The sequence below is a fragment of the Ptychodera flava genome, chromosome 18, assembly GCF_041260155.1.
Source record: "Ptychodera flava strain L36383 chromosome 18, AS_Pfla_20210202, whole genome shotgun sequence".
NCBI lineage: Eukaryota > Metazoa > Hemichordata > Enteropneusta > Ptychoderidae > Ptychodera > Ptychodera flava.
In genome coordinates, this window is record NC_091945.1 from 38,814,887 (window position 1) to 38,842,236 (window position 27,350).

General features: G+C 36.6%; 1 protein-coding gene across 4 annotated transcripts in view; it reads left to right on the plus strand.

Annotated features, from left to right (window-relative positions):
- The window catches only part of LOC139117750 (centrosomal protein of 78 kDa-like), a 68,517-nt gene extending 41,895 nt beyond the window's left edge, over positions 1–26,622 (plus strand). For all 4 annotated transcript variants that reach the window (XM_070681008.1, XM_070681006.1, XM_070681009.1 and 1 more), the window contains exons 7-11: positions 3,130–3,197; positions 8,481–8,728; positions 11,234–11,558; positions 12,465–12,649; positions 22,234–26,622. In XM_070681008.1, coding sequence (XP_070537109.1) covers positions 3,130–3,197; positions 8,481–8,728; positions 11,234–11,558; positions 12,465–12,649; positions 22,234–22,696 — 1,289 coding nt within the window. In that variant the 3' untranslated portion in view covers positions 22,697–26,622. The remainder of the gene's footprint in view (positions 1–3,129; positions 3,198–8,480; positions 8,729–11,233; positions 11,559–12,464; positions 12,650–22,233) is intronic.
- The last annotated feature ends 728 nt before the right edge of the window (positions 26,623–27,350 follow it).

Genomic DNA, 27,350 nt, shown 5'->3' on the forward strand with positions numbered 1-27,350 from the left:
ATGAATATTGTGAAGATACCCTTAATTTTGTATTTTTGCTGAATTTTTTGGTTATTTTTCTCATTTTCAATAAAAATTCTTCTTCTCTGACACCAGCCCAATTGCTCTCAAATTTGGGTTGGATCTTTGCGAGGGTGTTACTCTTCTAATTTGTTGAAATTATGACAACATTGGGAAAATTACTATTTTAGAGCAATTTTGTTTTTTTTGGTCAAAAAATCTTATAAACAGTATTTTCTTTTTAAAACCCCTGGACTGACAGCTTTTATATTTGGTACACAGACGTACAGAGATGACAATAGTTAGATATGTGGAAATTGTCCTTAAATATACAAATTTGTATTTTTAAGACAATATTGTCATTTTTGGTCAAGAAAACTTGTTCTCAAAATTACTTGTTTGATAGCTTTGTAATTTGGTATAAAGTCCCGAGGGATGTTATTAGATAAATTTTCTGCTCAAAGTGTTGGGAAACCCCCCAAATTTGTATATTTTAGGTAATATTCTCAGTTTGAGACCTTAAATGACCTACACCAACCCAGGATATGTTGTGAGACAGTTTCGAAGGCTGTGAACATAATTTTGTCATATTTGGTATCAATTTGTGGGAAAATTTGATCAAGAAAACAAAGCTGAGGTGAATTTTTTCATTGCGGACCAATTTTTGCAACTTTTCTATGTAAGACATACAAGAACTGATGAGAAATTTGGATCCAGGATAATTCTGATGTTGTAATCACCGCCCGCTGTGGAAGGCATTTCACTATCTGTAACTAACTTAAGTGCTGTTTACATTAGAATACTCATCGCATTAGTTAAAAAATCCCCAAGGTTGTAAATACATTTCTTGTCATCTGGCGTTATGTAATACCAAGGGATGGAACATGTGATATTCAGGAGGGGGTAGGGTCTAGAAGATTGATGAGGTAGCATTACTTTTTTACCAGATCTCTTGTACATTTTTTACCCACTCCCACCTTTTCTTTTTATCAAGCCTTCTCTGTCTATTTTTGTTGTTGACATTTGCTTATGTATTTAGGATCTGCTTGTCCCATTGCTACAGAAGTTGATATGCATGTTCCTAAAGATGACCTCCAGTACCGAAGTTGGAGACCTTATTTGCTTTTGTCATTCTTGTTTTTCCTGGTTTAAATATTTCTCGAATGGACCAATTCAAACCGAATGTGAGCACATAGTGTCCTTGACGGTATTTTTTTTTGTTAAGCCTTCTCTGTCTATTTTTTGTTGTTGACATTTGCTTATGTATTTAGGATCTGCTTGTCCCATTGCTATAGAAGTTGATAAGCATGTTCCTAAAGATTACCTCCAGTACCTAAGTTGGAGACCTTATTTGCTTTTGTCATTCTTGTTTTTCCTGGTTTACATTTTTTCTTGAATGGACCAATTCAAACCGAATGTGAGCGCATAGTGTCCTTGACGGTATTTTTTGTCATTTTTGGTCAAAACTTAATTTCATCAAAACCGCTCGTCTGACAGCTTTGATATTTGGTATACAGGTTCCTACAGATGAACTAAATATGATATATTGAATATATAATGAAATCTGCAATTTGTATTTTTGGTGCAATTTTTGCCATTTTTGGTCAAAAAACGTGTTTCTGAAAAACTACTTGTCTGATGCCTTTGATATTTTGATGCCTTTGATATTTTGTATACAGTCAGGTTCCTAGGGTTGTCTTGGTGTGATATATTGAAATTTGATGAAATCTTCAATTTTTGTATTTTTGGGTCAATTTTTGCCATTTTTGGTGAAAATATTTGTTTCTCAAAAGTTACTCATCTGATAGCTTTGATATTTGGTATACAGGTTCCTAGGCTTTATCTTAATGTAATATATTGAAATTATAATGAAATCTTCAATTTTGTATATTTGCAGCTAATGTTGCCATTTTTGGTCAGGCCATCCTGAAATGAGCTATCAAAGATATCCACCTTCTTCATCAATACATGTGTCACAAAAAGTTATTCTCTACATAACACAGCAGAGCTCTGTTGACTGTTGGGTCACTTGTTTTTAAAAACCGCTGGTCAGACATGCAGCTTTAATATTTGGTTTACAGATCCATAGGATGACTTTAGTGAGATAATTTCATAGAGTCAGAAAATACTTAATTTTGTATCCATGTCTATAGTAGCTTCAGGAACTTTGGCCCTATGTTTCTATAGGCCAGTGTATGGGCACTTCCACAATTCAGTCATTTGTATTCCGTTTTTGCGCATGACGGTGTTTGGTATGGTATGGTATCATAGGATTTTTGTCTTGACACGAGCCAGTACAAGCATTAAGCATGAGTACAGTGCATGTGCTTACAAAAGCCAAAATTATAACATGGCAAAGTACATTTTTTTATTCTGATGTGACTGTCCTTTTCAAACTCTATCTCTTACCTCAATTTTGGGGTCAACATAGGCAAGCAGTATATCTTTGGAATTTTATTAAGTTGTGCAACAATGGTATACTGATTAGTTTTCAAAACCCTCACTTCTAGATCTCCTCAAGAAATAGACTAAGTATCATCAAAATTTTTTCACCGAATCTTTGTGCCAAAATTTCTAGAAATCGGTCAAATGAAAAACAGACCATATTTTTACTTGAAGCAAGCATGGCGATGGCGTACGTACTCTTCAAGGCATCATGGATTAAAAAAAACAGAGAAGATAGTCAAGGATATTCCATAAAAGATCAAAAAATAAAAACTCAACTTTAATTTTTCAATGATATGAATTTTCAGATACAATGTGGAAAAAACCAGAAAAATGTATGTGTAATGGACAATCACATGAAAGTAACTGCGAACGAGGATAAAAAATCATGCATATGCATGAAACTCAATTTTCAGCTTATGACTATTTTGGGGGACAGCTTTTTCATATTTACAATGGCCCTGTCAGTGGTAGAATGGTGATCTCCGTGTATACAAATTGTGTTTCATCATAGGATAAACCACATACTGTGAAGCACGTTGATAATTCCTTACAAGTTCTACACCAGCATTATGTTTTATTGTTATTTCTTCAAGATAGGTATTTTTAATTGCTAACCCTCTAAATTGCTTTCAAATTGGATATCTCTATTAATAGATGCATTTATTTTTCATTTATCTCCAGACCGAGACTTGCTTAAAGATGTCATGGAGCAAGTGCTGATAAACAGTGGTGGCGGACAGGCAGCAGAGGTAGGACAGTTTTTTTTTCACAAATGTATTAAGGATGTTACATACAAAATTGGCACATTCAGATTTTTATTATTTTCCCACTTTTAGAAGTCCAAAACCCCAATAAAGTATATATTTTCTGAAAGCTCTGATTTGGGAAATGCAACTGTGCACAGTACACAGTTATTATTTGCACAATAGTCACGTGACAAGCATTTTGCTGAACCTTCTAAAAATGGTTTTTCATCCCTTTAGCGAACTCGCTGCAAGATTTCCGGTTTGACTTTGTGCATTTACAAGCCTCAGCAATATCCTTCAAATCTATGTGCAATTTTTTCCCCGAGTCTCCATTCAATGTATATGGTGCAACGGTTTCTATTCCTTGAGTGCACCTTAGTCTAACACTTCTAATAGTGCATAACAAAAAAACAAAGGCATATAAAGGAAATCCCAGACTCTGATTTTGAGTTCATTATATTTCCCATAGACAGTGTGAATTTCAAGCAGCCGGTGTATGTGAGAGTGAATTAATGAGGTGCCAGAGAAGGCTACCTCATTTGCACATGGGATTCTAAAAAAGCACAAAAAATATGTTTTGATACTTCAACGCTTTGGTATTTGATAATTAAACGTGCATTAGCCCTAAACATGGGCATACTTTGTTACCTAGGGATGATGTCAACCAGGAATGACAGTTGTTGAAATAAAACGTCAGAAGAAAATAAATGAATGGCAGAAAAGTACAAATTTTTAGTTCATATTTGGTTATACCAATGTGAGGTTATCATATAAGCTGACGTCAGTAGCGTCAGTATGTATGTATGTATGTATGTATGTATGTACGTACAGTATGTCCGTCAACATCAAAAACACACAAACTGCTGTACGTTTCAGCATGGTATTTGGTGTGTGGATGCATCCCGGGCTATAGATGGGATTTTGTTCAAATGAAGTTTGCATTGCCAATATTATGCAAATGAGCTTACAAAATGTGAAAATTGTCAAAAACTGATAACTCACGAACCACTGTTTTGATTGCTTTGAAAATTACTGGGCAAGTACTTTAGGTAGACCTTACACAGTTATATGTATATTGTGAAGATATCTTGGGTTTCAGTATTTTTTTTAAATTGAAGACATTTCTTAGCAATTTAATGCATTCTTATACAGTGTGTAAAAGGCTATTGCAACATACACGTAGGGGAGGGTTTCAGGGACGGGCTCCCCGTCCCTGTGGGCAAGAAATTTTTAAATTTTGAAGACATTTTGGAGTAATTTTATGCATTCTTGTACAGTATTAAAGACCATTTCAGCTTACAGAATAATCATTATCATTGTCAATTACAACATGTTTTAAAATTAAAGGGATAAAGTTTTTAAAAAACGTCAGAAAAATTAATTTGATATCACTTGGGCCTGTCAACTGCATTCAGTTGACAAAGATAATAGCAAAATTTCACCAGACTGTTATGTAGAATTATGTTTAGCTCATGACTTGAACAAACATTTTGAAATACATCATAGAATAGGGGTTTTCATAACCCAGAAAACGATCCGCTAGAATCCTGATCAGCCTGGCTGTACAAAGTTTTTTACTGATTTAAATAAACTTGATTGGAGATACAGTAAAGTCTAACAGTTTATTCAATTCAATGAAATATAGGAACACAATTCTCAGTGATTTTAATTCACTGTACTAATTTCACAATAAAACGAATCCGCGAGCTGATTATGATTTTTTGGTGATGTTGAATATAATTGAAAAGAGAGCTAAATTTCACTGTTCATGTTTGATAAAACCTCAAACTAACAACACCAAACGCCAGCCTGTACTACACCGTGTGTGTACAAAGCACCGGCAGTCAAGTACACACAACGCGATATTGGTCGACCTGAAATTTGACACTGTGATCGACGTAGCGTTTCAAAAGTATGAAAAGTGATACCAAGTTATTTTTTGTTTATTTAGATTTGATGTAAACCTCCCAAAACCAACAGACAAAGTCCTACTCTTACGCAGAAAATCAAAGTTTTCAAGCATCGACTTTCTCTTCCGCGATGCACACAACCACGGCCCCTCCACAAAACGTGATGTCGATCGACTTGAATATTGGCATTGTGATTGACCATGGATGGATTGACATAGTGTTTCAAAGTATGAAAAATGAGACTCAGTAACTTTTGGTCGCTTTAGATTTGATCAAAACCTACCAAACCCATCAGACAAGGCCCTACTCTTATGCAGAAAACCAAAGCTCTCAAGCGTCGACTTTTTCTTCCGCGTTTGAGCGAAACAAAAGTCGGCTTCATTCAGAATTGGTCGGCTATTTGCGGGCATAACGTAATTGTATGTTAGTCCAATTTTCGGCTATACCCGATGTGAACGTCGGAATAATTCGGCCTGTGATCGGGCAAGCAAGGTTGACCTCGAGAGCGATTCCCAGTATGAGTACAACACGTTCGCTGATAGTGGTACTACAGTGATAGCAACAAGTTCACCGCGTAAATTGCTAGACTACATGATATAGCCTATTGGCACTTCTGAAGTATTATCTCCAGCTTGCAAGACCACCAAAAAAATCAAAATATTGTTATCAAAACCAGAATTTCCGGGCCAGAGAGCAAAACAGTGCTGAAAAGTAGCCGCCCAAAATACGAAAGTAGCCGGTCAATTTGGCTGGCATCCAGCTAAAAATGAACACGCTGATATTTTAAATTTGCAGCAATAACTGTCCCAGCCACACCGTGGTTACACTGAGCATGATTAAAACATGTGTCGACGTATGAAGTTTTAAGACTTGTAATTTACTGTCTGTAGACTTGTCAACAATTTGGAGGTGTAAATCTATGCACCTTTGCATCAAAGGAAAGCTTGTGATTCACTTTGTTGAACTGTCAAATCTCTGTACAACTTTGTGGCAAACAGTCTGAACTTTGCATGTGTCTTGTTTTACAGTGATCGCCATCGATCATTACGATGCTGCAAAACGAATTGGTAAAATAAAGTACCGTCCAATTTTTCTAGCTGTGTTCACCGTAAATTTCTGAGCCAGTCAATGATCACTGGCTCTGAGCAGACTTAGTTTTCTTGTCTGGAACAGCAAGATGAAGGCCAACTTGTTGTGTGGCTCACGTAAATTATTTGTTTTTGGCTCGTCAAATACATCACTGACATTTAAAGGGAAATGGTTGTTGGAAGTGCATCTGTGCGAGTTTCTTGTTTATAAACAATTTATTTCATGCATGATATCTACCAGTAGATGCACCTAATCATCATAACTGCATCATTTAAATTATACTGTGTAGATTGTGACAGACATGTTTAAACTTCCATCAATCACTATGGTACCTTAAATACAGTGTTTACATTGGTCATATTGGTCTGATACAACCTTTGAGCACAGTTTTAACGACTGTATCCCTTTAAACTTTGGTCAAACAATGATTTGATAGCTAGTTTTGCAGAATTACAAAGGCAACTTGTTCTGAAAGCCAATGAATCCATGACCACAGGGGATAAGAGTGCGTTATTCTCAAAAAAAACCACAACGTTAGTTTTTGTACAAGTAATGAAATATGTGTACTTCAGTTCAACACTAAAATATCACTTCTTTGACATGTTGCAACCGGAAATGACATTGTTCTTTTGTGACAACTGCCTGGCACCCGTTGTGTTGAAATACCGTAGTAATAGTGCAGTTGACAGGCCAGCAGCACGCCGTCTCAGCTTGATTGAGTTGCTGTACAGGATAAAATAGTTATCGATTCGAAATGGCAAGTTGGCCATGATGTAATTTTTCCAGTTAATTGAATTATTTTTGTATTTTTTTTAGTTTGTCAATAATGGACCCAAGCAAACTTTGCTGTCTGTAATGTACTCAACTCCACCTTATACATTATGTCGTGCAAAGTTTACTTTCGTCCATTATGGGTTGGGAGAGATTACATTATTCCTTAAATATGAAAAAGGAAAATGCAATTTGGGCGTGTCTCCAACCCTATCCACCTTTCTCATGTTTGCCGGACGCCGTATCTGTTAAAATCGGAAATAAGTATTTCACACCTTTGTAAGCTCCCCACAGGGAGTAACTTTTAGGGTTTTCGCTAATACATAATTAGTATCATACTCAGTGTTCACGATAAGCTCAGCACACTCGCAAAATGTGATAAAAACTTGAATGTGTTAAATAAATATTCAATCAAAATGATTCGGCATGCTTGGGAATAAAAATTTCAATGTTAAATTTTGGTTTCGCCAGCCTAAGCTACAAGTATTGCCAATAGATCAAAGCGAGTAACACTTCCTGGTTGTAACTGAGGCTATCTGGAAGCAATGCCCATCAGAGGGTGTACTGACCAGTCACTTGTGGTTACATGATGGCCGCTCTTGTGTAGTATGCATTATGTGTACCACACAGCAGCCGTTGTGTATCGAATCACGAGTGACTGTGGTACTGACGCATTTGATGTGTTTGCATTGTACATGTCCACAGAGGCATCATGGGTACAATCTTCCCAGGGTAAAAGTCCACAATGGATTTAAATCAGGACAAACCTGCATATTTAACAAAGCAGACAGCACTTGCAGCAGTCTTCTTGGTCAATTTCCAACAGACGTAGCAGGAGAGTCTACTGGTGAGAAACAGAAGGCTGATGTGGGTTGCACTGATCACACACGGGGCTTACTTTGTTGTGTTATCACATATGGGGCAGAGATGAAGGATGGTGTTGGATGCGATTCAATGTATTAAAATGAACAGCATTGTGATGTCACAGTGCACTGACCATGATCCCGTTGAGGGCATAGCCTAAGTGTATCAAAATGACCCCAATAGAAACCGCACATAGAAATATGACAAAAATTAACACTCGCATGTACTTTTTATGTTGTAATTCTGTTGCGAGTGTAACAATATTATCCCTGTAAGCTATTTAATCAGCAGAATCCGAATGAGTTGATTTCACAAGACCTTTAACAAGATTTTGTTGGCATGTGCAGACCAAATAACACTCCCATACACCAGGTGACAATAAATGTACATATCAAGTAAGCCAATCATTAATTGCAGGTTTGAATATCCTAGCAAGCCAAGACTGACTGAAAGTTTTCTCATACAAAGAAATAGGCACATGAAAATGTATTTCTGCCGTGTCATTAAAAATTACTTCTTGTTTTGAAGTGAAATATGTAGTGATTCTATGACTATTGATTTCCTGATTTTGCTTGACTTTTTCTTTTCATATCAGCTCCTGCTTTTGAAAAGGTAAAAAACTTGTGATATGCTTCTTTTATCTGTTATTCAGTTCAAATGGTTAAAAATATCCTCCAAAGAAGTGGGAAAGAAGGTGAAATCACGCAAGAAAACAAGGACTTTAAACAGTGCTTTTGGAAGGAAAACAACCATCCGTATCAGTTCAAGTGCATCAAAAGCCCAAAGTAGATCAGCTGTATTGTCTAAAACCAGGCATCCGGCGTTTTCTCAACCAGAAATTACAAAGCCTGGGCCAGGCTTTGTTCCTTGGAGAACAGCTGCTAGAGCTAATAGACACAGGTAAACTAGCCAGCTTGAACTCTGTCTCATATACGGTACATACACATGCACACATGTGTACCAACCATTGCAACATTTGAGATGGCTGTGAATTAAGATCCCTTGAAATTTTTTTCCCTGTATGGATGTAAATATCATATTATGGTATGTGAGGTACTCAATAGTAGGAATGGTTAAAGCCTGACTAGCTGTATTTTTTAACATTATTTTAATGATTTTACTTTCACACTAAAACAAGTTTGTGAGAATATACTAATTTAGCTTTGTGTATCCACGTATTATCAGTCCCCACAGACACAGTCCGGGGGGAATTATAGATGTGGTCATGTGCATGCGTGTGTGTGTCTGTGCATCCGTCCGTTCATTCACGCAGATGTCTCAGCGATGCCTTGAGAGCTATTTTCAGGGTTCGTATGCTCCTGAAACTCTTGGAAATTCCTGGAATTTAAAACCTCTCCTGGAAACTCCTGGAAAATCAAAATTTACTCCTGGAAAATCGCTAGTTACGATCGCTCACACTCACAGTCAAGAATGACCAGATGGTAAAGGCGAACGTCAAACAGTGTAGTTGTCGAACATCAAACGTCGTAAAATGCAAAAAGATGTTTTGCGACAGGTGGGGAGCCCTCCTGAGACAAAATTTGGAGAGTTTAGTAGTGTTTCTTATAATATCATAAAGGGGTACCCTTGCACTAGCGTGGGCAAGACCATGTTGTGTATTCCATTATCTACTGTTTTGCACGCATGTACAGTGGCGTCAAAGTAGGCATGAGTCGCTTGTTCCAGCTTTGGTTATGGAAATTTAAAGTTTCTTTGGATCACACAGGAATACCTCCTGAAAAGTCTTTATTCAGTGACCTTTGGTTAAAACAGCCGGAGTACATAGGATGGCTCGAGTAGGCACAAGATAAATTCACGACAAGATGCAAACTTTGTGAAAAGACTTTCGATGTATCAAAAAGCCTAGCCCTGGGTACAATGCTGTGTGTTCCTGTGGCACTCCATTAGGTACATTCATGCCGGCCTTTGCACCCTTGACAGTGCATCTCCCGACAAACTAATGGTTTGGTACATCATGATAACAATTCACCTGATTCAGGTGGGCATTGATAGGAATTGTGTTGATTTCAGCCGAAAGTAAATAGAAAAGTAGTTTTTGGTGCACAGTCCAAATTGGGACTGCATGTCTATGTACCTTAGTAGGCTGTAGTGGAAGGCAGTTTAACGCCGGGAGCACACAGCATCGTACACAGGGCTATAAAAAGCCATTCTTAAAGGAGCAAAACATTGAGCTCCGGTTGGAAAAAAACAGGAGCAAGTAGATCAAACATTAATGATTTCTTTGCCAGATCTTTATCAAATGTAAATTATTATTATTATTTATTTAGCTCAGGAATCTATACATCCCATATCAAAAATACATATCTTACTATGGTATAAAAAATAGTAATTAAAAGAACACAGGCAAGTATGAATATAGATACACATTATAGACAACAAATAAAGCAGCCAGACCAGAAAAGCAGCGAGAAAAACGAACGATAAAAAAACCCATGAAACATGACTGTTTTAAAAGTTAAAATGTAAAGATAAAGACGCATCAGATGCGAGTATATTCTTTAATAAAACATTTTCAGTAGTCTGGAGTCTCAAGATAAAACTATATGCCGATTTCCTTCTCAGTATAGAAAAGTTGTTGAAGCCATTTTCTACAACAGCAGATGAAATATTAGCATTTCGTGGTAAGACCAACAACCTGCGAAGCGAGTTATTATGGCAGACATGTAAAGCTCGAATACCAGAAACAGTAAAATTACACCAAAGTTGCATACAGTAAATATTTTTACAAAAAGCATTGAAAAGGCACATTTTTACTCGTATACTACAATCACTAAACTTTCCCAAAAGTAAATTTGATCTGTCACATAATGCACTTCGTTGGGAAACAATATCCTCGTCGTCCTTTAGATCATATGTAAAGACATGACCAAGATACAAGAATGTAGTGACGAATTCGATTGAATGTCCCCGGAGGAAGACTGATGGTACAGACCGAAGTTTGTGTGCAGAATGAAAGTGCATACATTTTGTTTTTAGCTCCTCAGTTTTATATACTGAGGAGCTGTTAGAATTGAAAACCAGTATGGCAGCGTCAACGTTTACTTCCTTCTGTCAAGATTTGGCCAATTAACTTCCGTCTGTGTGTCCATGTGTCATGTGATAAACTGGTGGGGGTCAATTACAGTGAAATTCCATCAAGCTGCAAAACTTAGTTTTGTAAATTTGAGATTAGTGAATACTTGAAAGCTAGTTTGTCCAATGTCTGGGTGATCTGTGCATTAAATTTTCTTTGTAATTCCTATAATAAAGACATTCAGAATCTTTGAAATCAAACTACAATGATTTTCTCCTTTATTTGAACATTTTACTGGTGTGATCACTCAATAGTAAATATTCTGTTAAAAGCCTGAAACAAGGAAATAACAAGGAAATTTTGTTTAACAGAGATTTACCGGTTGACCGAGACCCTGGAACACTGTCCATAGATGCCAACTGTGAGACTGCTGTGCCTGATGTTTCTTCATCAATACATGTACATAGATACAGCACTCACTCTGATGGTAATTTGACCAGTGAAAACTCCACACCAATCAGTAATATGAAACTACTTCAACATGACAAGTATCTTAAACAGCAAAGCATGTTGGAAATGAGTCACACTGAGGAGGTCAAAGTAATCAAAGATTTGCAAATTGAACTGGAAGAAGTCAAAAGAAGATTTTATGTTGAAAGTAGAACAAGAGCTGCAGCAGATGCCAGGATTATTGAGGTATTCTTTCATCTTTCTATCAATCCTATTGAACAGCACAGTTGGTGGGTGAGTAATACCCAGTAATATAGACTTTGCACAAAGTTTTTTCATGAAATGTTAAAGTCCAAATATCTTGCATTCTTGACTGATATCAAAAAGTTAACAGTGTGATCAATGCAGTGACGTTGAATACAAAAGCTGTTTATCAAATCATATGCACACCTTAGGCACAGGGGCAGAAAATGACCAATGAGCATTTGTCAAAAGACAATATCATTCTCATGTGCAATAATACAAAGTGAGAACAAATTGATCTCACATGGTGCAGGTGTTCTTACACTCTCAGCATACCGGGTAGATGAGAAATTTTGGTCGCACTTTATTTGATGTTTATGTCCATGTCCATGACCTTTAAAAGTGTCCAGAGATCCATTACGGGAAAGCTCCATTAACTTAGGAATACCCTACTTCCCTACTTAATTATCAGAGGATCAATTTCACAGACCTGCCTTTCCTACCGTGGCACTACAATAGCCCCAGATGGATTAGATAAACATAACAATGAAACATTCACACCTTGGGGGATTAAAAGTCTTCTGTTTGTCACCCAAGTTGGTCAGGCAAGGACTCGGGTTTCAGGTACCATGCAAGTTAATGCAGTCTTTCCCTAATGCAGAGATTTAGCTTTAGTTTATCCCACAGTCAGTACAGGGACAATGCACTGACATAATTAGTGTTTTAGATGCATTAAATTGACTTTCAACAATAAATCCACTTGTAAAGAGTCTGTTATGAAATTATTCACAGTAAAGGGTGTTACATTGGAGTTTTGATTTAAAATGGGCCAGGTTCCCACATATCTAATCATTTAACTTACTTATCACAATTTGACCTTTTCTGTGTCTTTCTTAATATCAACTGCAGTTGGAAGTTGAAAATAGCCGTTTGAAACATCATCTCCAAATCATCAATGCCAGGGGTCCATCATCTCCATTCAGAAGTAAACCACAAGGAGGAGACTTTGAGTTTGAAGATGAAAGCGTACTTGACAGTATTGAATCATCATTTAACAAGTTCCATGCATTCCTTGATCTTCTCAGAGATGCTGGGTAAGATAAACCAGTGCATTGATTTATTTATGTGGTGTTTCGCTACTGTAGACTAAGTCTATAGAAGCTATTAGGATGGCTTTGTATTCATTGCTTCGCTTCGATAAAGTTTGTGTGAGATGTATGATAGTGTGTGTACTTGCGTGTGTGCTTCACGAACTCTACGGCGATCGAGTGGCGAGGGCGCAGTCAGAATTGTAACATCCTTAGCTCGGTTATTGAACCAATCTTTTATGAGATTGGGGATTTAGCCAAGCGGTTTTGTCTGTGGTCACGAGTGATGAGTAACATGGTTCATGGGGCACCAACACACTGCAATTCAAGGCTCTGGTAAGAATTATAATGTCGCATGCAAAATTGTCACTTTTTTTTAGCTCCGCTGTCAGCGACGCGGAGCTTATCAAATAGGTTGATTTTCCGTCGTCGTCGTCGTCCGCCGTCATCCGTCAACAATTGCCTTCTCCTCTGAACCATAAGTCCAATTGCTTTGAAATTTTATATGCAGCTCACTTGGGGTGACCTCACTTAAGTTTGTTCAAATCGTAGTGAAATTTGCATATTTGTATTTTTGGGGCATTTTTGGTGTTTTTTGGTAAAAAATCTTCTTCTCTGAAACCGCTTGTCCGATTGCTTTGAAATTTGATATGCAGTTTACTTAGGGTGACTTCAGTCAGATTTGTTCAAATCGTGGTGAAATTTGCATATTTGTATCTTTAAGGCAATTTTTGTCATTTTTGGTAAAAAAATCTTTAAAAATCTTCTTCTTCAAAACTACCAGTCAGATAGCTTTGATATTTGGTACATATGTCCCTAGGGATGATCTATTTCAGATTTGTTCAAATTGTGCAGAAATATGCAAATTTGCATTTTTAAGGCAATTTTTGCGATTTTTGGTCAAAAAATGTATTTCTCATAAAGTACTGGTCTGATAGGTTTGAAATTTGGCATACAGGTTTCTATAGATCAACTAAGTAATATATATTGAATTTCTGATGAAATCTGTAATTTTGTATTTTTGGGGCAATTTTTGCAATTTTTGGTCAAAAAATGTGTATTTCCAAAAGTACTCATCTGATAGCTTTGAAACTTAATATACAGGTACCTACAGATGAACTAAATTATATTATTGAAATTATGATGAAATCTGCAATTTTGTATTTTTGGGGCAATTTTTGCCACTTTTGGTCAAAAAATGTGTATTTCCAAAACTACTCATCTGATAGCTTTGCAATTTGGTATACTGGTTCCTACAGATCACCACAATGATATTATTGAAATTATGATGAAATCTGCAATTTTGTAATTTTGGGGCAATTTTTGCCATTTTTGGTAAAAAAATGTGTTTCTCAAAAAGTACTGGTCTGATAGCTTTGAAATTTGGTATACAGGTTTCTACAGATGAGCTAAGTAATATATATTGAATTTCTGATGAAATCTGTAATTTTGTATTTTTGGGGCAATTTTTGCCAATTTTGGTCAAAAAATGTGTATTTCAAAAACTACTCATCTGATAGCTTTGAAATTTGGTATAGAGGTTTCTATAGATGAACTAAATAATATTTATTGAAATTATGATGAAATCTGCTATTTTGTATTTTTGGGTCAATTTTTTCCATTTTTGGTTAAAAATGTGTTTCTCAAAAAGTACTGTTCAACAGTTCAACAGCTTTGAAATTTGGTATACAGGTTTCTATAGATGAACTAAATTTGATCTTTTGACATGATGATGAAATCTGCAAATTTTATTTTTTGGGGCAATTGTTGCCATTTTTGGTCAGAAAATTTTATTCTCCAAAACTACTCATCAGATAGCTTTGGTTGAAATGTTCTTAGGGATGATCCAATGTGATATATTCAAAGTACAATGAAATCTTCTATTTCTGGCCACTGCATTGAGCTATCAAAGATTTCCACCTTCTTCATCAACATGTGTCAAAATAGTTATTCTCTACATAAACACAGCGGAGCTATATCGGCCGCTAGGTCACTTTTTTATTCCTCTTGCAACAAGATAAATGCAACAAAGTCAAGAAAGCGTGCATAGTTTGGATGAAATAATCTTGATAATCTGTTGACAATCAATTGGGATGACATAATGCATGAAGTATCTGCATAACAAGGTGGCGTTGATGTCTAATCTGACCTCTAACCCCTCATGGAGCAACATGACAAGCCTCTTATTGCTGTAGTGCAGGTGTGCTCATTATCTACTGATGATATTCATGAGCTTAATTAGCGATTTAAAGGGCCTATGACATGATTTCCAAAGTTTTTATTTTTTCCCTTCAAAAAGTCAGCTAGAGTACCTGTCTGTGGATTGCATATTGTGTCAGTTAGGAAAGGTGTGCGCGAAGGGCGAAATTTGACTCCTTTTTCATGCCTGGTGATCAGGGGGCCTTTTCACACCCGAGCCAGGCAGCCGTATTTGCATATTGACCAACAGGTACAATTAGACGTCATTTGTGCCACGCTATTGTCACGAAAGTGTACTGTATTTAGCGGTTCTTGCATAAATTAGACCACAAACAAAGTCAGACACCCAGTAAACACTGGCAAGGAAGCCACACCGGCGGTCCAGCTGCAGGGACTTATCAAGTTGCTTCCAGTGAGGACAGTGTTGCACCAGAATTCAGAAAGTCATTTCGAGGGGAATTAGCTTGAAGGCCCATAGGCAACCCCAGGCATCTGGGGCGAGTGGATCCAAATCAGAGTCAGATTCTGACTCTAAAGGACAACGCGCGAGTGGACAAAGCAATGGAATGCTCGGGACAGACTTGAAAGTACGATTAGGCTACGTTTCATTTCTTTGTATGGAATAAGACAATATCAGTCTCAGTTTGAACTTTTCACGGTTGAATAAAAAGTGGAGCAATCCCGTGCCTGAGTGTTTCGATCCAATGCATTTCATGTTGTAGCTGCAGTACAGTACACTCAGTGTGCAGTTTTCGGACGACCTCAGTTTTCGGACATTCAATCACGTGCTGTTCATCGGACTCACTTCGCTCCGTAATGATAGCGTTTTACAAGTTGTGTGACCTCATATTAAGTGAAGTGATACTGCTGTCCCGTTTTGGATAGTTTGTTTAGTAGAAGCTATTTCGGGCTATACAAATTTGGCGAAGTTAGCCAGACAACACGATAGAAGGTGCCGAAAGCAACACACAGAAACAGCCCATATGTCCGGTAGGTAAGCGCAAAACTCATCGAAATATGGTTATGTCGTCTATTAACGTAACTAATTATCACGAAATATTTACATTCAGTTTTTTTAACACATCGAAAATGAAAGTTGGGGTTTTGAAGCTATTAGTGCAAGATGCGAGGTATAATGATATTCAAATATGCAGATTACACTAATGAGCATTGTTTCGGTATTCAAATTCTATGCTAATGACCCTTAATCAATGTGGAATATTCATGTACCTCGGATCTTGCATTGTATATTTTGAAGTTTCAAATTATCAACATTTAGCCCTTACTCACTTTCCGAATGCGACATCCGATTACTACGCACTCAACACGGGGTATAAAATTTTGCAACTTGACCCACTAAATACCACTTCCGTCGTGTTAACAGTTTGACGATAAACACAAAAGGTATGGCACCGTCCCTCCACCCAGGGTGGGTATTGTAATAAGAATTCGTAGTGCTCGTTATTAGTCCCCACGGACACCGTCCGGGGGGACTTATAGGTTTGGTCATGTCCGTGCGTGTGTGCGTGCGTCCGTGCGTGCGTGCGTGCGTCCGTCCGTCCGTCCGTCCGTTCACGCAGATATCTCAGAGATGCCTGATGCGATTTCATTCAAACTTGGTGCAAGGATTACTTCATATGTCATACAGATGCACGTCGATTTGTTTTGTGATACGATCCAATATGGCTGCCAGGCGGCCATTTTATTACGATTTTTTCATGTACAGAGCCATAATTCAGGCATGTTTCAACTGATTTTATTCAAAGTTGGTACAAGGACATTGACCAGTGTCATAGATATGCACGTCGATTCTTTTTGTGATACGATCCAATATGGCCGCCGTGCGGCCATTTTGTTACGATTTTTTCATGTACAGAGCCATAACTCAGGCATATCTCAACCAATTTCATTCAAAATTGGTACAAGGACATTGACTAATGTCATACATATACACGTTGATTTGCGTCGCGATACGATCCAATATGGCCGCCAGGCGGCCATTTTATTACGATTTTTTCATGTACAGAGCCATAACTCAGGCATGTTTCTACAGATTTTATTCAAAGTTGGTACAAGGATATTGACCAATGTCATAGCTATGCACATCAATTTGTTTTGTGATACAATCCAATATGGCCGCCAGGCGGCCATTTTGTTACGATTGTTTCATGTACAGAGCCATAACTCAGGCATATCTCAACCAATTTCATTCAAAATTGGTACAAGGACATTGACCTATGTCATACATATGCACGTCAATTTGTTTTGTGATACGATCCAATATGGCCGCCAGGCGGCCATTTTATTACGATTTTTTCATGTACAGAGCCATAACTCAGGCATGTTTCTACAGATTTTATTCAAAGTTGGTACAAGGACATTGGCCAATGTCATAGCTATGCACATCAATTTGTTTTGTGATACAATCCAATATGGCCGCCATGCGGCCATTTTGTTACGATTGTTTCATGTACAGAGCCATAACTCAGGCATATCTCAACCAATTTCATTCAAAATTGGTACAAGGACATTGACCTATGTCATACATATGCACATTGATTTGTTTTGTGATACGATCCAATATGGCCGCCAGCAGGCGGCCATTTTATTACGATTTTTTCATGTACAGAGTCATAACTCAGGCATGTTTCTACAGATTTTATTCAAAGTTGGTACAAGGACATTGACCAATGTCATAGCTATACACATCAATTTGTTTTGTGATGCGACCCAATAGGCCGCCATGCGGCCATTTTGTTACGATTTTTTCATGTACAGAGCCATAACTCAGGCATATCTCAACCAATTTTATTCAAACTTGGTACAAGGACATTGACCTATGTCATACATATGCACATTGATTTGTTTTGTGATTCGATCCAATATGGCCACCATGTGGCCATTTTATTATGATTTTTTCATCTCCTGAACTACAACTCAGACATGTATCAAGCGAATTTATTCAAAAGTATTTTTATCACAGACCTAATGAAGAGGACTCTATCCTCTCTGAGGACCTGTAATCAAAGCACCCATTAACAAGTGGGGACTGTGTCATCAACGATGACTTGTTTATGAAATAGCTTTGGGCGAAATTCACTACTCTTTCTGAAAACTATCTCTCTGAGTGTAGCTGTGTTGGACGTCGACCTTTGACAGAACTATCATTTCCTTGGAGCACAAGACAAATGGTGCAATCATGCAATCGACCCATGTTCCCGTGCATTTTCAGAGCAAACGAATCCTGCAAAAAGTGATGTGTTAGGCCTATTTTGTACATGTTTTGATGAAGAAAAACAAAGAAAGCTTGTCGCCGCATGTCGGGTCGCCATTTTGAATCGCCGTCTTCACCGCCCGCTTCACCGTTCGCGATTGTGTAGAGACGGGAAGCTCCCGGCCGCACAAATGTTTCCCGATGAATGAGAATGTGACATTGACTGTCATCCTTCTTATGTAATGTTTATTTCCCATATTTGGCACGAAAGCATAGTACACCTAATCAGATAGCCTGATAAGTCATTTTAATTTCAGTCATTTTAAGTTACTCGATTGGCGAGGCGATCGGCCGTACGCGACATGTGACCGCCAGTTGGTAAATCTGAAAAGACCATGTCACTATAGCAAACTAAACACTAAGCTTACAATATTCTCTCGTGCGTTGCGCGCTGGATGTATGTTCTGAGCAAAGGAAGCCCTTTCCTCACACACTTACGGACATGAGATTACGAAGTTTTGAAAGACTGTTTGCCCGTATTAAGATAGGTCGTCGGCTCAACTACGAAAAGCCGAAAAAAGTCGGGCAAGTTGGGCTAGGGGTACACGCCCACCCGTAACTTTTACTTGCGTTTTATCTGGACAAGGGGGACGATACGCAATGCAAGACAGTGACGTAGGCTAACTTCAAGACCCAAAGAGTGATTTTACGTTTGATTGTATGGGGCATGTCATAGGCCCTTTAACACTTGATTTGTGTCACTACGCACTGTCATGCATCCGTGAACATTGTCCTATAGGACTATGCAGGATTATAGGCCTTTTGATTTCAACACTCCCTTTATATTATTCATATACCGTATTCCTCCGATTATAAGACCCTCCCCCACTTTTAGAAGATTTTCAAAAATGCTATACATCCGTGTATAAGACCCCTCCCTAGTTTAGTTCAAAAAGCCAACAAATCACAACTCAAAAATTGATGATAGTATGACTTCAACGATCACTAATACGAAGTTGTTGCTGACTGGCCATCTAACGATTTAGAAGAGCCTTAACATGCATATTTACAAACGACGGCTGATGTTGCTGATTGCCCATTGACACTTTCAAGGTTGTTTGGCCTTTGTTTGAGCCTATTGAAGAGCTGTAATGGAGATACTATTTGTTAGGCAGGGTGTGTACGCATAAGCATAGTGTTGTAAATTGTTTAGTGGTTAAAATTTCCTTTAAGACCTAGAAAAATCATTGAAGATGCTAAAATGATGTAACATTGAAATTTGTTTACTGGAACGGCAGGCAAAACTAAATTTTATCCTTATACTTTTCTTTCTGTATCATTCCGTTGTTAACCTTCTGCGGCCCCTGCTCAATATAATAGAATAGTCCACAGTGACCGCCATATTGTTTTGCTGCATGCTGCAAGCTGATCCACGATGTATGTGTTACCATTTCATGCACGGGTTTACTGTTTGTAGCTAACAGTTTTTCACCTTGGATCATGAATTCTTACCGTTGACAACCATGAATTTCAGTGCCATATCATTATTTTACTCGACACAGACCTTAGATTGAAAGAAAGGTTGGTTATTTTTACGTGCAGCAAATGCATGTATTGTATATGCCAATGGCATTGCCATGAGTTAACTGCATGATGCCAATCCGGTGAATATATGATCGACTTTCTGTTTTGAATTGTCTACGTCTTTCAAGAATTGTTTCAAAGTTTTATTTCACCTCACAAACCATTTGATCAGACAGGGATTGTTTGAGCAGTTGAAATTTTAACAGCGATCAAAAAACAACTCGTCAGTTAGGTTGGGAAGTGATCGCTGTGTTTTATCTTTGAAAATGAAGGAACAGTTGCCATTTACATGTATTTTCGACTTTGTGTATTCTCGAGAATAATTTGTCAGAAGTTGCTAATATAAGTAAGCTTTAGTACGTTCTGCCAAAAAATGTGTGAAAGTCTCCAGTAATGCTGAATTGACGTGAATAAATTAGCATAAATTAGCAGTGTTAGTTCAAAATGTGGGATGGCTCGATTATAAGACCCCCCTGATAATTACAACCATTTCATGTTGCTGACCCCGGGTCTTAGAATCGGAGGAATACGGTAGTCCATACAGAGATGTACTGGCACTGAAAGGCATTCACGAGTATCAAGTAATTACTCTTTTGCATATTTAATGAATCATCTTTCCAGAAACCTCTCATCTGATAAATTATCAGTTCATATCAACAATTGATACTACCATTAAAGGGACAAAGTCGCCCATTTTTTGCTCACGTGTTGACACACGTGGGCATATGTCGCAGCGATGTCTGTCTGTCTGTCTGTCTGTCTGTCTGTCTGTCTGTGTACTCAATATCTCAAAAACGGCTCATCAGATCAGAATCAAATCTGGTACATAGATTTAGTTTGCAAATGGCAAGAACTGATTAGTTTTTGGTGGGTGTGGCTTCTTACTTTTTGCTCATTTGCATAATTAATGATTTTAGAAAAAACTGATATATATTGACAACGACCACACACAATTTGATGAGATTCGCTACAAATGTTGATCACACCAAGATATATCAGCTTTGAAAGATATTAAGGGGTGATGTGAAAGATAATTACTAATTTGCATGTTTAATGAAATTTCCTAATTAGGAGTATATATCTGAGTTTACTCGATCAAAATTGATGAAACTTGGTATGCATATGAAGATACTATGATTTAACCTTATTGAACGTCATTAAGCATATTTACTACATCCAAATCCCAATTTGCATATTTAATGAATTTTTGAAATTAAGGATATATATTTGAAGTTACATGACCAAAATTGATGAAACTTGCTATGTGCATTGAAGATACTATGATAGAACATTATTAAATCATGTAATTCAGCATTTTTACATCAGCCAATTTCTAATTTGCATATTTTATGAACTTTCCTAATTAGGGGTATTTATTTGATTTGACGAGACCAAAGTTGATGAAACTGGCTATGCACATTAAAGATACTATGATAGAACATTATTGAAAGTCACTAAGCATTTAAATTTCAGCCAATTCCTCATTTGCATATTTAATGAACTTTCATAAGCAGATATTTATCTGTATTGACTAAACCAAAGTTGACAAAACTTGCTATGTACATTAAAGATGCTACGATACGACATTATTGAAAGTCATTTTTACTTCATCCAGCTCCTAATTTGCATATTTAATGAATTTTTGAAATTAGGGATATGTATTTGAATTTACATAACCAAAATTGATGAAACTTGCTATGTACGTTAAAGATACTATTATGTAGGCTAACATTATTGAAAAGCATTAAGTATTTTTGCTTCAGCCAATTCCTAATGTGTGTATTTAATTAACGTTCCTAATTAGGGATATATACTTGGATTTATTTGATCAAAGTTGGCATAACATGCTATGTACATTGATGATTATACCAGGTTATACCAATATTGGAATCATTTCGCACTTAAGTTTTCATGTCAGCTAATTTATAGTTTGCATATCTAATGAGCTTTCAAAGTTTGGAATATATAGTTTGAAGGACTTGACCAAAGGCAATTAATTACACTTGCTGTATAAAGTTGTGATACAATGATAGCAGTCAAAGAAATCAATATTTTATTTCAGCTAATAACATATTTTAATACTTCATGACCTATAGAGTTAATCTGTGGTGAATATTGTTTATTATGTTGATCGTAATTATTTCAATGAAGTTGCAAACATGTGGCAAAGGTTAAAATTTACACATAACTGCAATATATAATGAAACACGTGAGCATTTACAGTTCATATCTGGTTTCATGAATTTTGTTTGATATGAGATACTACTTATATTGTTTTACATGATGAAAGATAATGAATGAATGGGTGACAATGCATATATTTGACCCCCGTTGTAGACACGATACTTGAAACCATCGTGAAAATGAATTAATGGTCATGACCATTAATTAATTTTCGCACTTGTTTCATTTAATTTTTCTAAAACTGAGGTCGAATATATGCGTGGTCACCCATTCATTCAGTAACTTTCGTCATGTCAAACAATATAAGTAGTATCTCGTATCAAACAAAATTCATGAAAAATGGGCGACTTTGTCCCTTTAATTTTCTCATGTAACAAATGTTTAATATGATGTTTTTTATTGTCTGCAGCCTTGGACAGCTCTGTACCCTGGTTGGTTTGACCCCAAAAGATATTAGAGAGCCTGGAGTGGCAACTATACTTAAACAATATCAGCCACAGTCTTATTCATCATCATACCATCAACCAGCATCGGAACTTCAACAAGCATGGAAAGATGAACCTCAGAAGTTTGAGAGCGAGAGAAACAGACATGTCAATACAGATCTTGTCAGGGAAGAAGATCCTACTCAAAAAGAGCAGCAAAATGATGTACATATTGCAGAAATTTTGAGTGACAGTGATGAAGTAAAATATCCTAACAATCAGTTTGAAGTTGCAAAGGACAGTGTTGCTGAAAATGGAGGGGAGGAAATAACTCTTACACCATTCAGAATGAATCTTGAAAATGATGTACCCATGAATTCTTTGCAAGATGGACTTTCCCCTGTACCCATCATCATTGGCAATGAAAGCAGGGATGGTGAAAGTTGAACTTGTTCACTGGTTACATGTTTTTACATGTGAATTTGAATAACCATTTTAGTATTCACAGACACTATTTAGAGTTATATGACAGAACCCCATGACGTGTGAATGCTAGCGCGCCGTACTAGCAGTATTTGCACGAGTGCTACGGGGTATTCGGCGACAGGCCTTTCACTCGCAACAGCCAAATAAACTGCAGCACTCATGCAAATACTGCTAGTACGGTGTGCTTGCACTCACACATCATGGGGTTCTGATATTATTACATGTTTTCTGTCTTTTATTTGCATCATTCAGCGAGAGAATCGACGATTAGTCGTGTGTACTACTTGTCTGTCAAATCCTAAACACGACTTCATAAGCTTTAGCTCGACCCAGTGGAGATATATAATATTGACATCACTGCAATTAGGCATTGAATGACCACTGCAATTAGTCATTGAGCTTTCAGATTTCATTGGTCAACGCCGACATGCCCTCTGTTTTGATTGGCTAAATCATTATTACTTGTTTATCTAGGGTAACCTCAGAGGAATGTCAGAGAGGTCAAATTCTGCTAGCAATCACTCATACATCGCAACTTTACACAAGCCATAGATAGCCAAATGAAGAGAACTTTGAAAATGGAACATTTTTAATTTTTTAGCTCATGTGTTCACACACATGAGCTTATGTCATAGCAATGTCTGTTTGTCAGTCCATGTGTGTGTGAGTGTGCACGTGTGTGTGTCTGTCTGTCTTTCTGTGTCTGTTTTTGTGTCTATATCTGTCTATCTGTTTACACAATAACTCAAAATGCCTGAATGGATTCAAGTCAGATTTCTTAGACAGGTACCATATGCTAATTGCAAAAACTAATTAGATTTTGGTTGGTGTGGCTTCCATATAAATGAAGTTATGACATATCATTTGTATCCATGTCTATATTAGCTTCAGGGACTTTGGCCCTATGTTTTAGTTCAGCTGTCTGTGACATAGAGCTCATCAGAAATGTGGTTTTCTGCCAGTGGTATTCGCTTCGGTCAACTTTTCACATTTCAAACTGCTTTCCAAGAAGATCCTGTAAGATTACTTTCTAATGTAATAGGCCAGTTCCTTAGGGTTACCCTTATGAGATTTCCTTAAATTGTGCCAAAATATGTATTTTAGGGGTAACTATTAGCTTCCATTTTGCCATATATATGGCTATGGAAGGTATTTGTTAAAGCTAGGAAGTTGCCTGTCATATGTATGTTTATATTTTTGTCTGTTTTATGTATACATGTATCAAAAACTCCAGAACCCGAGCACCTACCACCTTAGTGTATGGAGTGCAGATGCATCATAGGATGGGATATGAATTTCATCAAATGAGTATGTTTGTGTCAGAAATATGCAAATGAGGTGATTAAAAGGGAAAAAGCCCAGAGAAAGTATTTGTCAAATTCCTCTATTTTTTTATTTGTAGCTAGCAGAGAGGTAGGGTTATGTAAATTTCAACATTTTCAGAGGAATATCTTCAATTCTGTATGTTTATGAATTTTTTCTTCATGATTCAATTTTTAGTAAAATCATTATAATTTTCTCAAAAATATTGAACCCAATTGTTTTAAAATTTAATTTTGCAGGCCCCAAAAGGTTTTCCAAAAATGTAAATATGCAAATCATTATGAAACAACATTGTAATAATTTTATTAAATTTTTACTTATTTATTTATAAAAAATCTTTTTACAAGAACCACTTCTGTTCGCCCTTTGAAATTTGAAATGGAAGTTCCTTTGAATGGTAGTACTATTACTTTTTCAGATTATGCTAAATTAGCAAAATTAAATTTTTCTACGATATTTTTTTAACTTTGGTTGTGTTATTACACCTATATGAAGTTTGAGTACATAACAACACGGTGATTTAATGAGCATTTGATATGGTAAACTGTGTATGGTGTAAAACTGTAGTAAGTAATTAAGTTTAAAGCAATACTGACGTGATCTTCACAAGTTTTGTCTCCAGTTAATTATTTTCTATAACTTTATCAATGTTAAGCAGTATCAAAGTTGTGAAATACTTCACATATTGTACATTTCCTGCCATCTAGTCGTAAATCTGTTTAGGTAAACAAAAGTCTTTGCTGCACAGATAATGTTTAGCTGTACTCTCAATGATGAAGAGCTCAGAGATGGGTGGATTTTCCTCTGTTGTCCGTTGTCCATCTACATTCATTATCTTCTCACAACTCCCTAGTTCAATGCTTTAACCCTTTGTGCGCAAGAGTCAATTTTTGTAACCTTTGTAAAATATCAAAGTCAATTTTTTCAGATTTTTGACAAAATGTTGATAAAAAACTTCAGCTAAGGAAATTTGATATTATTTTGGTCCAAAATTATCAAAAAAATTAAAGAAAACTTCATAAAAATTGGTAAAATGTTGCACTAAAATTTTGGTGGGAAAAAATTACTGCACTCAAAGGGTTAAAATTGCAGGTATGCAGGGTTTCATCCATATTTATAAAAATATTTGTAGGGATCTGCAAACCAAATTTTGAATCGGGACAGTGAACTGTTTTTAAGAAAATAATTTTTTTCTCTAAATTTAGAAAAGAATTCTGTCCATAGCACATCTACTTCCCAACTGCTATGTAATATCATTTTTATATTTGGTGTTTGGATGCATCATGGGACTAAGAGATAACATTGTTGAAATAAAGTGATTGTCCCAAAAATATGCGAGTTTTGAAAAAGAGATAATGATAAATAGCCTAGAATTCAGAAACTACTTTTCAGATTTCTCTACCTTTCAATTTGTATATATAGTTCTGTTAAATAGTGTTCTATTAATCCTAATGGTTTTGTAGGAATGTCTTCAATTTTGTATATTTTGTAATATTTTCCTGTTTTCTCTGTTTTTAAAACTTTCATATTCAGAAATTGTAAGTGATTTGACATTTAGTTTGCAGGCTGCTACAGATGTTCTTTTACCTATTTACTCAAATCATAATTGAATGAGCTTTATAATTTGAGACTTTTGTTATTTCAATAAAATACATTTTGATGTTATCAGGAAACACTTGCTGGGCCCTTTGAAATATGATGTGACAGTTTCAAGCATCCTAGGGAGGTGAAATCTGTTAAAATTTCCTGAACTCAAATAATTTTCCTGCCATCTTGCCTTGGTATCTCTCAGTAGATGAACATAGTCATGAGAAAAACTCAATGAGCAAGACTGCTGCAGTTCAAGAATTCACAAATTTGGGTCAACAGATGAGGGGGGACGGCTAAATATATGTCATTGGCAATATTGTAGTCGAACCGAGCATAAGGTTCATACTGATGTTAATGTAATACGGACAAAGGAAATCAATGGCAATGGGGAAGCGTAGTGACCATAGATGGAATAAATTATTTCTCAAGAGGCATTGAGATGTGTAGTCAACTTTTGTACATGCAAGAAATCAATGTACTCGTTCAAGTCCAAATTTCTAGATATAAATCAGTGGAACATTAGCATTACAATAGAAACAATTAACTTTTAGGAAATTGCTATAAATTTCAATAGTGCTGTTCACGGTTACAGGTTTGTTACTAAATGTAGCTGTACACGCGCGACATCGAATACGCAGCTTGAAATGCGGACAAATTTTAATACACAAATATTTGTTCTGTAATTCTGACAGTACAGGAATATGCAAATCACCAGTGAACTCTTCTGCTTTTTCTTCAGGAAAACAATATGTAGTCTGGTATAAATTTCGATAAAACTCTTTCTGCGTGTTTAAAATTTCATTTAAATCTGTAGTAACAGTACCAGTAGATGTTTGAAGTTTACAAAGGTGCTTTTTGTAATGATTTCTCTTTTCAAGCTTCAAAAAATAAGCATTGCTTCTTTCATCAGGCTCATGCCATCTTACTCTCTCACCTTGTGTTTTGACGTTTAAATAAAAGTTCTTTGAACTTCATCAATGTCTTTCCTTGTTTTCTCTATTTCTCTTTCTTAATTTCGAGTTCCTTTTTGTTGCTCCAGCTTTTTTTCCTTGTCTCTTTGGCACTTAGTCCTTTTTTGCTGCATTTTATACAAAAATCCCTGATTTTATACTATTTAAGCCTTGGATCAAGAACGTCAGAGAAATCTTGTCCAAAATATCTTTTTCATGCCGTATATGCAAGCCTCCGATGAAATCTTCATCTTCCGATAGTAATGAGTCAATTTTCCAATATCCCCTGCCTCTTTCATCACATTCGTAGCTATTTAAACTTAGTCTTTAGATGAACTGCAGAATGGTTAGACTTGATGCGTGCACCAATACCGGGGACACTGCGACATTGCACTTTTATATGATATCCGATATTTACGGCTACTAGACTATACAATATCGAAGTTAGATTGGCTTAGCTACATCTATAAAGGGCTGAAATCGCCGATATATATCGGATATTTACGCGCGATTTGAATGAATCTAGTATCGTCTGGTATCAAAGCTAGAGTCAGTCTTTGGAAGTCGGGTTTTGCCAGAACTGTGAGGTGGTGAATTCTCCGATATATATCGGATATTTACGCGTGATGTTTCTTGTAGATATTTTCCATTGTAACAAGCATACTGAACCACAGTGTTTTCCACCTGCAAATCCTTTATGTAGATATCACCCATCTTTGGATCGTTTTGAGGAAATTAGTGGGGTAAATACA